This window comes from Phasianus colchicus, chromosome 8 (genome assembly GCF_987193195.1).
Source record: "Phasianus colchicus chromosome 8, bPhaCol1.hap1.1, whole genome shotgun sequence".
Classification (NCBI taxonomy): domain Eukaryota; kingdom Metazoa; phylum Chordata; class Aves; order Galliformes; family Phasianidae; genus Phasianus; species Phasianus colchicus.
In genome coordinates, this window is record NC_143443.1 from 21,658,959 (window position 1) to 21,674,899 (window position 15,941).

The 15,941-nt window shown below is 36.2% G+C and overlaps 2 protein-coding genes across 7 annotated transcripts in view; one reads left to right on the forward strand and one right to left on the reverse strand.

The window, feature by feature from the left end:
- BLNK (B cell linker) overlaps positions 1-453 on the reverse strand; it is a 111,319-nt gene extending 110,866 nt beyond the window's left edge. For 2 of the 3 annotated variants that reach the window (XM_090145277.1, XM_031597710.2), the window contains exon 1: positions 286-452. In XM_090145277.1, the coding sequence (XP_090001403.1) occupies positions 286-360 (75 nt within the window). In that variant the 5' untranslated portion in view covers positions 361-452. Of the gene's footprint in view, positions 1-285 lie in introns of all 3 variants that reach the window. The other variant, XM_031597709.2, reaches the window with a different exon arrangement.
- The window catches only part of DNTT (DNA nucleotidylexotransferase), a 163,652-nt gene that overhangs the window by 56,469 nt on the left and 91,242 nt on the right, over positions 1-15,941 (forward strand). For 3 of the 4 annotated variants that reach the window (XM_090145278.1, XM_090145279.1, XM_090145281.1), the window contains one exon: positions 10,114-10,217. The gene's annotated coding sequence lies outside the window, so the exon portion shown is untranslated. Of the gene's footprint in view, positions 1-10,113; positions 10,218-13,919; positions 14,224-15,941 lie in introns of those variants that run through there. The other variant, XM_090145282.1, reaches the window with a different exon arrangement.

Sequence of the window (15,941 nt, forward strand, 5' to 3'; positions counted from 1 at the left end):
ATCGAGGGCATGAAATACCTTTTGTACCCTAAGAGATATTGCTGTGAACAAGCATATTAGTATGACTGGCCACGTAGGAGATCATAATTAGCAACTTCTGCCACAAATTTGGTTTCTATTAAAAAAAAAAGGAGAACACCAAGAAAATCATGGTAAGTTCTCACGGGAGGCAATTGCTGACAAGTTTACGTTTATGGTAAGACATTTGTACACAGTATCCGTTAAGACTTTCTGCTAGCTGAATGTAGACTGAACTGTCTAAAGTGTTACATTGACATTCTGTACCTGTCTTAGGAGGTCTGCAACTTGAAAAGCTGTCCAGCTCTCACATTCCTCTTGAGATGGCAGTTTTGTGGCCATGTTGCTATCCAGAGAGGGAGACTTGATCTGCACGAATAACACTGAGTTGCTTCACTGGTCTTTGAGCTGCTGTAGAAATCCTAAGAGGAAGTCCTTTCTGCAATTTTTTTTCCTGTTTGCTCGCTTAAAGTGAACGCCTTTAAAGAGCAGTTTAGGAAGTATTAACTTCCTAAAAAAAGATTGACTTCTCAGTATAAGAAAGCTTTGTTGCATAATATCAGCATATGCAAATATCAGTTATTACTGAAATTGGGAAAGCAAATTCTGCTGAGATTCAGCATGTAAAATACTTTTGAGTCATCAGCATGTTTATAGATTTAAATATGGAAACGGTTTCTCATGTCTGTTGCAGAAAGTATTAGTGATAGCTATGCCTCGCCTACCTTGGATTCCTTAGTACAATAGCCTGAATATGCCTTCAGATTGTATTTGGCTTACTTGTGTATTTTGACATCTTGTGCTGCATTGTTTACATGGGAAAAAAAAAGAGCTTATTTACTCAAAGTTTACATCCATACTGCCACATTATGTAATTAAATTCTTTGTCTCAAGCCTGGGCACCATCAATTTGTATCAATATGCAACGAATGGTCTGAAACTGTCCCAGCCCAGCCACCTCCAGGAGCTGAATTCCTGCCCAACTGGCAACAATTCTCTGCCTTCTTACCTCTGACACCAGCTGCACTTTCAGTTGCAGAGCAGCAGCACAGGCAGCTTTTAAAGACGAGGGTTCATAATCTAAAATGGGAGCGATGGGAAAATTTTTTGAGAGTTGTCGCTGTATAGATTGGGCAATACAATTGCAAAGATGCAGCTGCTAAAACAAACTCAGATGATTTTGCTCAGCAGATATGAGTCACCTCAAGAGGAGAAATAATAAAGTTTCCATAAAAGACTGGAGACCAAGGAATATTATTTTCTTCTTTCCAATTATTATTACTGTTTTATTTCCCTCTGCAAAATGGATTTTGGGCACATGTTCAAAGGTTAAGATGGATTTCAGTGGGTCATTAGTTGCCACTGAATGCTCTAAACTCTTTTCTGTCTTGTGTCTTTGCAGAACATTGAATTTGGCAAAAACTCAGCAGCCGGAGTTTCAGAAATGCAGAATTAAGATAGATCACCATTGCATCTTAAACTTTGCTTCCAAAGAATAGAAAGTACGAGTGCCTAACTGTGCACACAGTAAGAAAAGTTAAACTGAATTTTATAGTGTTTTGCTTGTGAGTTGTTCCAAAGTGGTGACATCACCCACGGCAGATGGGGGGTAGTGATGCTTTCTTCCACTGTGTGCAGGGCCAGGAGAAAGAGAAAATCTCCCCTTCAGAGATTCTGCCTGCTGAATTTCAGTGCAGGAGTGACTGTGTCCGTAGAAGGGCCTTCCTGTTCAGTGGAGGTGGGGAGCAGCTGGGTGGGAGACTTGTGAATTAAAAGTTTAATTATTGTTTGGGAGAAACTACAAAGTAAGATGGTATCAGGTGCAAAACATGAATAAAGTAAAGTGCAGCAACGCTGTTATTTCCACAGTACAGTTTGGTTACTGAGTAAGTGTATGCAGTTTTAGTTCAGAATATATTAGAGGCAGGCTAAACGTGGATTTTAAGAGCATAGAGGATGTTGCAATTCAGTGCATGCTGCTAGCAGTACCTGCTCTTATCTTTACTATGGCCCAGTATGCCAGTAGCATTTTCAGAAGTCTTGGCACACGAGTAGATGTTAATTACCTCCTGTGATCATCCACCGCTACGCTCATATGCTATATTCCAGTCTGCAGTGTGAGCTGAAGCCTTGTCCTGTAAGCTCAGACACCCTGCCACATCCAGCTTTTCTCCCACCCTGCTTCTTGCTTATTGCTCTGGTCCCTGAAATAGTGACATTTGGCTAATTCTCCTGCCATTGCTTTTATTGATACAGCCAGGACTACATATTCTGGGCTTTCAGGATAGTACTCTCCTGAGGCCAGTATTTCTGCAGTTCTCTTCTCTCTGGGTGAGAGAAAGATCTATTTGGGAGAGTCATTCACAGCTTTGGAGTCTCATAGGTGCTGTAGCAGAAGTGGCTGAAACACTAAGACTACAGTTAGTCAGAAATATTCTGCCATTTGTGTTTCAATTGAATTAAAAACAATGTCAACAATACAACTTAAAAGAAGCAGGGATAAGGGGATGCTCATCTGAGAATCTGTAGCTATTCTCTGATGATGACACTTAGCGTCAGTTTGATCAGTGCTGTAGTTTTCTTTCCTGTATACAGTGGAGATGGAGAATGTTATCACTTGCTTCCACTTACTTTCCATTACCTCCAAGAGGATTACTTCAAGAATATGGAAGACTCTATATCTTTTTACTAATTTTCTTTAGTGCTCTCATGTTACCTTATGCAGCAAACCAAATTTCATAGCCGTCTAAGTAAATATATGCATGTGAACACGTACTGTCTGTGAAGGCTGTGATGGGGGTATCTTGGCTTTCAGATTTCACCAGCTAAAAGATGGGCATCATGTTTCTTTCAAAATGGCCAGGACCCTACACACAACTTCCAAGCAAACTGTAGAAACTTGACTGAGAACCAAGACCAACCATGGGCAGGGCAAACTCACTCAATGCTGAGTACTTCTTTGATCTGGCATGGACACTAGCTGATATAAAAAAGAGTTTAGTTATGTGTGCAGAGTGTAGTCTGCTATTTTAAGCTTGTATCTAATTGGAGACACTAGCACTTTCTGTCAATACTTTGATTTTTCTACATTAAGAAATTTTATCTTTTTCTGGAGCTCTCAGTGAAAATGGTATCTGATACAGATCTCTATCTTGCTATCCCTTGGGAAGCATAACATTTTAGAGGAATCTTAGTTAGTGAACACGTTTCAGACACCACATAATTTGACCATTCAACAGAAAGTCATTCATTCTCATATATAACTCCTACAAAAAGAATTGATTGTTACAGTATACATTTTTTTTTTGTAAGCTGAAGGCTTTCTTTTGCCTCTAGTATGGAATGTGCTAGTCACAAAAGAAGCATGTTTTTATGGGCTCCTTGGAGTTTCATAAAATGAGTTCTCAATTTGCAATTTTATAGAAATTGCTAATAAGCAGTATAGAAACTGTTTCTTAGATCATATGACTGGCGTTTCTTGCTAAATACAGTTATGTATTTTCAAGAACATAAGCACTAAACATGTTAAAATTAGTTTAGAACTTTCAAAGTGAAGATCTGCTTTGGAAACAGCTTGTAGCTTCTGCACGCAATTTATTTTACTGGAAAACTACTTTCAGGAATATATACTTGAGAAAAGTCTTAGCTCAGTGGTATAGTAATTCATATAAAATAGAAACCATTATAAATGATATATTTTATATCCATTTAATACAACAATAATGAAAAGAATATGACTTACAATACACTCTGTATTTTTCTTCTGTCAGGAATGCATGTTGGAGTTGATTCCAAATAAGCTGAAGGAGCAGTTTCTCATGCCTGCTCTTCTCCCTTAAATGCTCCCATATGTTTTTTGTTGTTGTTAATGTGATGGACAGGCTTGGCATTTGTGGTGGGTGGGAGGAATATATTCTTAAAGTAAAAAGCTAGAATAGTATCATAGACTGAACAAGTTCACAGCTGGAATATAAAAGTTTACTGACAGCTATCTGCCTAGAAGTTTGATAAAATGTTGCTAATCAGTTTTGTCTGATAAAATAACAGAATCAACAGAAATCACAGGGTCTGGAAGAGACCTCAGGAGATCCATGCAGGGCTTCAGTTGAGAGGCAGGCTTGTTGACTCAGTCCCAGAAATCAGTTGAGTAATCTCCTTTTTCTAGTTGTGAGGTCTTAGGGTAGGACCAGGTTCATTACAATTTTAGGTGGCAGAGAAGGAGGAAGTATTTATATTCTGTGCTAGACTAGAAACTTTAAGAAAAAAGCCCGTCAGTAGGAATAATATTTTCTGTCCAAGCATCAGATGGGTCTGAACTTGGACCTCCTCTCTTTCTTGACGAAACAAACCCAGTTTCTTCAACATTTCTTCCTAAGTAGTACTTTAGTTTATAAACTTGTTTAGCCTTTTCATTCTTTGTATTTTTTTTCAGTTTGTCTCCATCTCAATTGAAAATTAGGGTGGATTTACTGCTCCCAATACTGTTCTTAATCATGTTGTAACTGCTTCTGTCTCAGCGTACTTTAGAAGTGCCCTCATTACTAGAACATCCATGTAATTGACAAAATACTGAATGCAAGTAAAGACGGAACAAATTCCTATGGGATCCTGCTTGAAATACCATGTTTGTAAGAGGTTCCCAGATACAATGGCGCAGCCCATCTTGAAGCTTGATGACAACCAAGAAAACCATACCCCCCAGACTTTCCTAAGAATGATTAACACCATTGCAATATCAAGGAGGCTGTGATTGTACAATGATTTGAAACCTGATACCTTTAAAATACTTCTGCTGTATGCAGTTTGCTACAAAAAACACATCTTTTAAAATTTATTATTTTTTAAATTTCACTTCCTTTTCAACTTGTTCATAGTATGAATTCCCTGTCATTTCATCTAAATAATAATTATTGCCAAATGCTTATTTTTCTTTTGTTTGCTTCCTTTGTAGCTCATGGTGGGTATACAGCATGAAAATCATTGTCTTAAGGACAGTTGCACTTTGTGTTATTACTTATACTTCTAAAACCATGATTGTTGGTTTGACCTTCTCTTTGAATTTAGCAACAGATTCAGCTGTTGTTCCAGACAAATTGCACCTATTCCCATATCTGACCAGGATATTACACCTAGGTGTTTTTTTTTTTTTCTTTTTGGAAATTCTGTTTTTAACTAGTTCAATAAAAAACCAAAACCAACCTGCTTCAAAAGTGACATTGTTCACTAGAAATTCCCTTTGATTTTTTCTGAAGGCTGCTATTGATGCCATAGTGCTTGGTTGTGAAACTCTTCTCAAGTATGCAGTGTTCTCAGCAGTTCAGCTGAGACACTTTTTATAATTGTATTTGTTTGAACACCTTGGCAGATTCACTGTCTACTCCTCTAGGATCATACTCTGGCCTGTACTGTTTGCCTTTACGTTTCGTAGCATTTCATTATAGAACATGTCCTACCTGGAAATTTGTCTGTGTGTGACTATTCTAAGAAAACATAGGAAATTATGTACAAACATATTTTCATCTGGCAAGATTTGTATGCATAAAAACCTAGTGAGTAACTTTCAAAACAGAATTAAAATATTATTTTAGTGTCTTGTCTTATTATTTAAATAATTTTCCTAGGCAGCTTAGATTTGAAAAGCTGCAGCTGATGCTTACTTTAATTTTTTTTTAATGAATTTTGTTAGTATGCAGAATTCTTAAATACTATTAATTTATTTGAGGTTTGTACCTTGATATTTGCAGAAGATCTTTCACCGTGCACATGACACTTGATAGCAGATAAATGGAAAAAAAATGTTAATGCTTAAACTCTCAGTGAGCACACTAATGCATTATTGCATGGATTTTACAGTGGAAGATCTCAACAAAAGGTTGACCCTGTATGCATTGAAGATCTGCCATGAAGTTAGTATAGGAGCCAGTGTTTTTATTTTATGCTGCATCTGCTTCCCAGGTGCAGGCATTTGCACACACTTTCTATGTGTGGTTGTCTTTGGAACAGCTTTTGATATTTTCATACACCCAGGTAACAAACAGCAGTTACATTGATTTCCACAGTGAATTAGTATTGAGGTCACTGAGCTGTTAGAAGCAGAAACCAGAAAAACTTCATTGACAACAGACTCTGGAGTCGTAACTGTCATTTATTTTTGGAATACTGTAGTAAGAAGAAATTTAAGTTATATCATGGAAAATAGAATTGCTTCTGTTGTGAATGGGATATATATTCCATTCAGCATACAATTTCAGGGAGGAAGGATTGCATTCCTTCCATGCTGGGGATCTTAGAAGGAAGCATCAATACGATACTGAAGCTCTAGAATATAGCACTGTTATAGTATCACCATAGAGCACTATGTACATTGTGTATAGTATATATACTGTATATACTGTATAGCATAGTGCTACAGTGTAATATTACGATATAGTATTTCTGTGCTATTAACATGCAGATTTCATTAAAAAATAAATGTACTGCATGTGCTTCACTGAATTTATTCAAGTCATGACTTTATTTCTCCTTTGTACCTGGAACAATTGAGACAGAACTAGGTAAAAAAAAAAAAAAACAACTGGACTTGGGAATGGAATGCTACAGATTGTAGGACCTTTCTGCAGGACAGCAGAATGTCTGAAGAAAATGGAAGTCAATTGTTGTATGAAAGAGGGAAGATCTCGAAACAGAAACTGTGATACAGGGTTATTTGGGCAAGATGTTTATTGCTTGCTGTAACAGAGTGTATGGAAGGAAGGAAACAGAAAATTGTGGTTTTGTGAAGATGAGTTTTCTGGGAAGCGTGTTACTTGGGGTGAAAAAGAAATTGAGAGGAGCGTGTGTGTCAGCTGGCCAGCACTAGATGCTGTTTGGACCAAAGCTGGTCAGAACTCCTCCCTATTTTCAGTCAACAGAATCCTGAGAATTAAATGGGAAAAATAATCTTTTGAGATTAAGTAAAGACATAAAAAAAGGACTTCAGAAGGTGAAGGGATCTTCACAAGATGGATAGACAAATTGAACGGAATGGACAAAGGGAAGGTGTGAACAAATGGAATTGTACAAATGATAAATAAAATGTGACTGGAGGTGATGGGAGGACAAGCTGTTACAAGTTTATAATTTTTCTCAAGTTTCCTGGATTCATAAATAGTGTCACATCCTGTGTCCTTAACCTCTTGACACAGATAGAAGTTGTATGTGTGGAGATTATTGGGCAGTTAACAGAGAGAATATGATAAAATCTCAATAAATTAGGGTATATATGTATATATTTATTTAATTAGGATATATATGTATATGTATATACATATCATTTTATAACATAGACTAATCTATGTTATAAAAATGATTTGAGGTGATATCAATGTATTATATAAAAATATTACTGTTTATCAGACTTAATGAAAAGATGAGCTAATATTCAGGTGGATTCAGACTAGTATCTCAATTATGATTATTAGCCAGTATTTCCTTTGTTTTTGACTCTCTGCATATGAGACTGCACTGCTGAGCTTTACAAGACATTTAACTGCATACCAGTGGGAATAGAAGCTTTCTGTTTTCCTTAAGTGGTGAATGACTCAATTCTCTATGATGTAAACCATATGAAGAGAGAAGAAATGTACATAGGTTTTGCCCACTACTACAAATTTTTATATACTAATTTTATGTTTTTGAAAGTACCTCAAAAGCAGTCCTACCTCAGAAATCTGTGTCTATTTTCAAAGTTGATTGGATCCATGATGTGACTAGGATTTTGATAGTGTTACCTACATTCCTGATAAATTAAAGTTTGACTATTTCGATTCACTGAAAAGTCAGTGGGAGTTGTTTATGCATAACCTTCATGACTCATTCCTTTGTTATTAAAAAGAAATGAAATGAGAACTTAAACATTAATTTTTTTCCCCACAATAAATGTCAGGTTGATTAAAACTTCAACACTGACCTTCAAAGCAGTGAGATTTGACAATAATGTGATTATCTTCTGAGGTCAGAAGTTACAAATCAGATGAAACTAATGCATTTAATCCTCAACAGTTTGTGCATTCTGCATAACATCCCATGCCTCATTTGCCATGTCTTTTCCACTGTCCTGTGCATCATCTATTATTTCTGTCTGTGATTCTGTACCTCTCCATTGTTGGCAGACTACAGCAAACAATTGAATTCTCTGGCAATTCTCACCTTTTAGTTAGCTATGCCTCAGTTCACTACCAAAACATTTAATGTGCTATAGGTGAGACTGGCATAAATGAAAGAACAGCTCTTAGAGCATACATCAGCCCTATATACCTGTACCAGCAACATGAAATGGAATGGCCCATCGTTTATCAGTGATGACAGATCATTCAATGTCTTTGTAAAATGGTTGCTCTTAACTGTAGCTCATCTCTCCTCTTATCTGTTGACAGGGATGCCTGACCTTAGTTTAGTTTGATTTAGAAGCATAGGAGTAATTTTATCATGTACAGTGAGCACTTAAAGCACGTACTGGTGCTCCTTATCACAGCAGTGAGATGATACCATCAGTGTTACTTAAACTGTGAGCTTTTGTATTTCTTCTGACAATTTGCAAGGGCTTACATCAGTTTCTAGAGACATGTTTTTGTTTCTATTTTTAAAGAAAGCTCAGTAACATGTTAGAGATAACAACCAAATATTTTCTGAGATTTTGTATAGAAAGAAAAAAAAAATCACTTTTTTTTCCGCAGAGCAAATCTTGATAAATAAATGCAGGTCCAAGCAGTGCTTAAATTGAAATGCTGGGAAACTAAAGTGCTGAAAACTGTTTTGCATAGAAAAGGAGTCAGTGGAGATTCCACTCTGGATTGACCAATCTCAGGAAGCTGAAGACGCTGTAAATAACATTTCATATTTTCACCACAGATGTATTATGATCAGCTCTTTCCTCTCACTACCTCTTTCATGGTGTGCAAAAGCCTGAGTCAGCACTCTGCAGGAGCAAAACAGAGGGAGAGCTAGGCCAGAAGGGATGCAATATTCTCTAAGGGGGTTTCTCTCAGATTAATCACCTTCAGGTTCCGTATCTGTGTTCCAGAGAACACACATAGGTTCTTATCAAGAGCCTTTTTCAAATGAAAGTAGGACGAAGCGTACCATTCCTGTTCAGGTAACAACAAACTTCTCCAGTTAACTCCTACTATTAACTCCAAGTCCAGAATCTTTTTAATATCTTTCTGTGCAACTGTACATAAATTAATTAGAAAGCACTCATCCTAAAATAGTAGATGGTTCAAATGTAATATTAAAAAGAGCAAGGTGGAAAGATAGCATTTCATATAAAATTTCTCAGTGTTATTAGGTAGTTTCATAGCAGTAGAAGAATTTAAAGGTGAAGAGTGTATTTCATGGATGTTCAGAACATAATAGCAGGAGAAAACTTGGCAGGAATAAGCCTCCCTACTTTAGAAAGTAGCCAGCTTCTTTAAGACCTATTCATAAAATATATACCTAATAAAATAATTTGTTTTGTAGGCCTGCCTTTGTTTGAAAACTTGGAAAGCAAAATCTAGTCAACTGCATGAATAGAGTTTACCCTCTGAAGCACTGTTAGATTCTTCTGCATCCTTAAATGCACATGTAGACAAGAGTTTTTCAGATTCTCTCTTAAGCTCCCAAAAGAGATTAAAAATGTATTAGAAAAAAATTGTATTAGAAATTATTTATCAAATGACCTATGGGAATATTGCTATTGAGGCTTAACTTTTGTGAAGGGATCTTAGGAGATTTTTGCCTGATTCCCCAGTGGATAGTATCTATGGGATTGTTTGCACACTTAGAGTGTTCTGATAATATGTTCTAAATATATATATTTGTATATACAACATTCTCTCTCATAAAACATACTGCAGACAGTTATTAATCTGATTATTTTGTTTAGAGATCTAAATTGCAAATCCACCATGGATAAACCCCCTCCTTTTTATAAACTGAATAAACAAAGATAAAAGCCTTATCAGAAAGGATGCCTTTAGCAAACTTTTATCAAAATAACCCCAAAACCACCCAGTTAAACATCAGGCAGCAGAACTTAAATGAATTGATATTTATGTGCTTTGCTTAACATTACAGGATCTTCTGGGAGGAGTTAGTGATTGCCTTTTTTTGAAGTTGCCAGCTGAATTCTGAAGACATTGCAAGAGAGCAGTGTGTTTTGCTGGGCCAAGAGCACAAAGGTACACATCGCTGTTAATGAATGCTTTTCTGTACACTTTGAGATTAAGAGTTGGAGCAAACAGGGAGGAAAAATGGATTGATGGTAAATACAGATTTCACTTGTTGAATAACATTTCAGATAAGTATATTCACATATACTTTTTCCTCCTTCTGAAACATTATGGGAATGTTGTACAACATGGAAAGTGTTCCCTGATCTAATTTTGAATGTATATTTCAATACATTCCCTGTCCTGTGATGTAACACAAACTGAGGAATAAGATATAGTTGGTTACAGCAGGTGAGATACCCTGTGTTTTAAGTCAGTGCTATGATAAAGATAAGAACATCAGAAGATTTTCTGAATAGTGAAAATCATTTTATGTTGAAAGGCTTTTAACCTAGTTCAGCTGATTGTACTAAAGCTTTATTCTAAAAAAGTAGTACAGTGATGTTGAAAATCTATATGCTATGAAACTACTAGTCTTTTAAATAGAATTTAAAAGATTTAAAGGGAGAGTAGTGAACTCAGACTGAAATTTTTCTCATCAGTGAAGATACTCTTTCAGATAAAGGGCAAAGGTGGCTGTGGCTGCATATATGTGTTAGATAGCTCTTCACACTTCTTTAGGAACATTTGTTGCATGCCACTTTAAAGATATTTAACTCTACTACATTTGTTTCTCAGAGAACTAACAAATGCAGTTTGAAATACTTCATGTCAGTAGCAAAGGTCCTATCAACATTACAGATATGTAATTATAGTCCAAAATAAATCCCAAAAAGAGAACGTTGGTAAGCCAACTCTGATTTAATGAGATTATTTATTATATTTGTTTCTGAAGCTTGACAGTGGTGTTCAAGAAAAAAATTCAAGGCAAAACAATACATAATAATCTGCAATTGCAGACAGTTTGCAGGTGCAAATATCTGCAATCATAGAATGACTCACTGGAACTGTTTCTAGGATGAGTTGTAATGGTATAGCCTAGCTAAACTCTGATGATATAAGTACAGTTAGAGATTAATCAAGAGAAATATAAAGCATTAAAATGCCATGCTATACCAGACCATAAAAAGGAGTACTTAACAACTATACTGAGGTGTTATGCATTAGGAATAGAAAGACCAAAAGCAGGAGCTGAATGTAGGTAATCCCTACAATTCTTACTGGCTATGACAATATATTTCCTAAGAGAAGGCTTCATTTCTTTAGACTTAGAACAATCAAGTCACTGTGCATATATAAAATCAACCAGTAAATGCCCTACTGAACCAGAATAGATAGAATTACATAAACAGAATGATGTTTACATAAACAGAATGGTTTGGGGTTGCTTGGAAAGATATCTGAACATTTCTTCTTTATTTGGCTGGATGGTCAATTTATTAACGATAAATCTGGGGATATCTACACACAGAAAACTGCAAATTCAATTACTTTCCTATATCAACGCATGAAACATATGGTCTGTCTGTAACTTAACCACAGATAGTTGATGTGATTCTTTTATATTAATGTTGTTTACTAAAAGAGCTTTGTTACCATTGTAACTGAGATAGGAATCTAGCCCACAGTACGCATTCATGCAGAAGACATTTGCAGCTGTAGGGTAGTTGGCAGTTCATTGGCTTGTTTTGAGATCTGTGGAGAAAAAAAAAAGAAAACTGTGCAGATTAAAAGCAAGATATAAGATAGGTTTTTTTTTTTTTTTTTTGTTTTGCTAACTGACACTTGGTATCAAGAGGGCTTAATGTGACAACTGGCTGCCAGTTTATCCTAGGAAATTTTATGTGGAAGACAACAGTAGAAGAACAATGCTGGAGTAATACCACACATTCTAAAGAAAATTTTACACTTTGTGTTTTATTTGAGGATCTTTATGTTCTTAACCAAATTTAATCAAGCAAGTCATAGTTGCTGAACTTAGATAGAATTCTTATTTCCTAGATTGTAAGTGAAATTTTTGCACTGAAATAATTGATCCCAATCATTCACTTTACAACTCTTCTATTTTGGTTTATTGTTTAAACATTTGCTGGGTAAAATATTGCTACATCTGACACCGAAGAGTGTCAGGTCTTTTGCTTAATTTATTTCCATTTTATTGACAAAATGAATGGGCATATAAGGTTCAGTTACAACATATGAGATTAGTTCCAGAAGAATTTATACTTAGAACAAATCCCAAGAGAGACATTAAACAGATGTGATTAGTATCAACGTTTCTGTGATGCGTATAAGGGTCTTATGAGTCATCAGACAGGAATTTCTGTCACTTCTTAAAAAAAAAAAAAAGAAACTCGGGACATGTTCAGCAATTATAATAGAAATCTTGGTATAATACTCTTGCCTAGATATTGTGGTAACATATAGTTGGATATAAAATGTATCTCAGATTAGCATGCCTTCAGCCACCGAATCCCGCAGGAAAATGTTTCTGTCCTGAATAACTGACATTATAGGGCTGCTGTCTCCAATGAAGCAATGCCAATTAAATCATAAAAGTTTGCATCTTCAAGCATTTGACCAACTTAATACAGACAAATTTTTGTTAACCATGGAGTCATAGAAGAAATAAAACGTACATAGACATGTGCATGCACAAGTCCACAGGTACAAAGCAAGTTCTTTCTGCATCACTTTTATCTAGTTCTTAGTGAGCTCTTATTTAGACTTACGAAAATCATAAATGAATCCCACGTTAATGCAAAAGGTTATTTTTTTCCTTCTATTTGAGTTAAATTTTCTGAAGCAGAAATAATCCAGAAGCTGCCCTTAAATCAGGAATGAAAACGGAAACAACTCACTGTGGAAACCACAATATTCATCTTATTCGCCTTTTTCCCAAAGTCTTGAAATAGAGATTTATAGATTCACAGATGTTAAGGTTGCAAGTGACTTACAGTCATTATAGAGCGTGACCTTTTACATCACAGAAATGATGATTTCTATAAATAAATTCCTGATATATACCCTATGACTATGATTGAACTAGAATATATAGTTCATAAAATGATCCAGCCTTTATAAATGTTTGCCAGTGTTTGCAAGTCTGCCATAATCCAGCTGCACAGAAATTGTTGGAGGTCAAGGGATCATATCTGCCATGTGCTTCTGGTGAAAGCTTAAGTTTACCAATACTGGTATGTGTTATCCCCTATCAGTCTGAATACAAGTAAATCCCATTATGAGTTATCTTGATATACTAAATATGATTAGTAAAAAATTAAGATCACATCTAAAGAAATTGTTGCACCTTCGTTAACTTTCTTATGTTAGAGAGAAGACAGCAATTCTCCAAGCTGCCACTCCAAAATGTGGAGTTCAGTGCTGTTACAAAAATCCAGCAAAAGTCAGAGATCCAATATTTATTACATGAGGATAGTTTTGGGTTGCTTTCCCAGCTTATCAGTATTTCTTCTGTCTCACTACTTGTTCTGAGGTTGATGTTACTTATGCTCATTTAGGACTCAGATTTTACAAAAACTTAGTTAAAGCAGTTAATATCACCAGCAGAACGAGGTGAAATACAGCAGTGATACCATGTCCTTATAGGTACTGCACCCAATAACTTTTCTCCCACAGTGTCACTGTTTTGCTAAATTCAGCAGAATTTCCTCTGAGATGTTTAGCTAAGGCAGGGATATCTCTGCTGACTTATGTCTTTTAATGATCCTTTGGAGAATAGAGACCTTTCTTTTTAGTGAATTCTAGCTACTTAACAGCACCAGCTTTTGTAGAGTATAACCTGTGTCATACTACAGAAAAATCTGAAAAATAGCTCTGGAAGAAGAAAAAAAGCATGTTTTAGAGGAAATACTGAGTCATGGCTTGAAGCAGTGATTGAGCACCTGGTGGGAAGGCAGGGCCAACCCAGGGGAGCTCAGGTGCATGCAATGCCCCTGAGTGATCAGAAGGAACAGAGCCAGGATTCACCTCTTCCCAGACCTCATTTAAGGGTTGGCAGTGGAGGTTGAGGGTGTCTTGCTGGAGATTTCTGTTTACCTGAGTCCTTCCAAAGGTAAGTGAATTTTCTTTGTTTTTTTCTATATCCACGGCTTCTGTGCTTGGGCATAATCTCATTTGTTGCAGCCATTTGTTGCTACTCTGCTATTATTGTTGTGCTTCCCATCACATTGTAGTGTTACAATGTTAGAAGCTTTGTTTTAAGATTTGTGATTCTTTGCTTTTTATTTTAAATAATGTATTTACAAATAACAATACCCTTGAGTGTAACTCTAAATTTTTCTACAAAACAAGGAATTAGGAGAAACAAAACATACAAAAAAGTTTTCAGGTTGCCTGGCTTTACTTCATGCTAAACTCTTTGTTTAACTTAAAGTGAAAGTGAGTATTTTTTGGTAAATGATGAAAGGAGTTTCATTTCTGGTTGAACAGTCACTTTCAGTTACAGAAAAGCATTTTGTTTTCATTTAGTTCTGCCTTTTCCAATCAATATACAAACATACCTCTATCAGCAATTGCTTAGCAAATGAACTGAAAACATCTTGTTTAGCTGCTTGTTCTTCTATGCTATTTGTATTCTTCTGGATTCAGTATAAGTTACTTGCCAAAATGAACGCAGAAATTTGCTTATTATTATTACAGCCTACTGGGGTCATTTTACAAGATGAAGACAAGGTGTTAAATTAAAGATGGGATGTGAAAAAGCTCAGCTAAGAGTTCTGTGGAGGGAAACTTTTGTTCATGTGACTGCAAGACCAGACCAGGTGGCTTCTTTGGAGTCAAGTCTGACTGCAGTCTGGCAAATACTGTTAGCCCAGACACAGCTGTTACCTCCTCACATCTGATACTCTTACAGTACCTGAAAAGACTCTTAATTGGCGCAGAAATAGATTAACCATAAGCCCATTTGGCAATGCAGGTAGATAATCTGGCACCCCTGACCTGTGTTACCTTAGAGGTCTGCATGCCTGTGTCTGCTTGTTCAGAATTTTCAAGTTTTTCAAGTTCTACTTTGGTTCAAAGTCAGGTGTGGTGGCTGCCTTCTTTTGGCTTAGGTATGTTATGCAAAGGCTAAGCTGTAAGTTCAGGCTTTCCACTGTACAGCGTTGGGTTGTGAGTGAGATGTTTGTAAATCCACCTGATACATTTACTACATAGTTAGAGTAGTTTAACTTTTGGACTGTAATGTTCTACCATTTTTTTTCCTAATCATTGTTACTCAGTCTTCTAAGTAGTTGTGTCAAGCAGTATAACACAACCTTGAGAACAACTTAATTTTTGAATAGATCTGAATATGGCTGAAGTTGTCCGTTACTTTTCTTCCCTTGTTAATCCTTCAAAACCACCACTTATCCTCAATTTCTAGTTCTCACTTTAACCCTTCTACACAGTACCACCTTTTGTTTATGCTGATGTTGGTGCTGTATAGCATATCTGTGGGCAGCACAGCTGTGGAGGCAACATGAGGTGATGTGGTGGTGGTTTGCTGTGGAGCAGCAGGGAGAGTGCCCCTTGCATCTCACCACAAAGGCTTGTGGGTTCTGTGTTTTGTTGTCTTTTGGTTTTGACTGGTGAGTAGTAAGGAGAATACATATAAATGGTTACTAGTGTTTCTCCCAGCAAATACTACATCTCCCTCTATATATACACATATCTTTAGAACACTTGCATTTAATTATACGTTACATTTTTGACACATTACAACTTTGTTCAGCTGTGTCTACTAGAGTATATTTATTTAGGATATTTGTTAATGGCCTGTATCACCTGTCA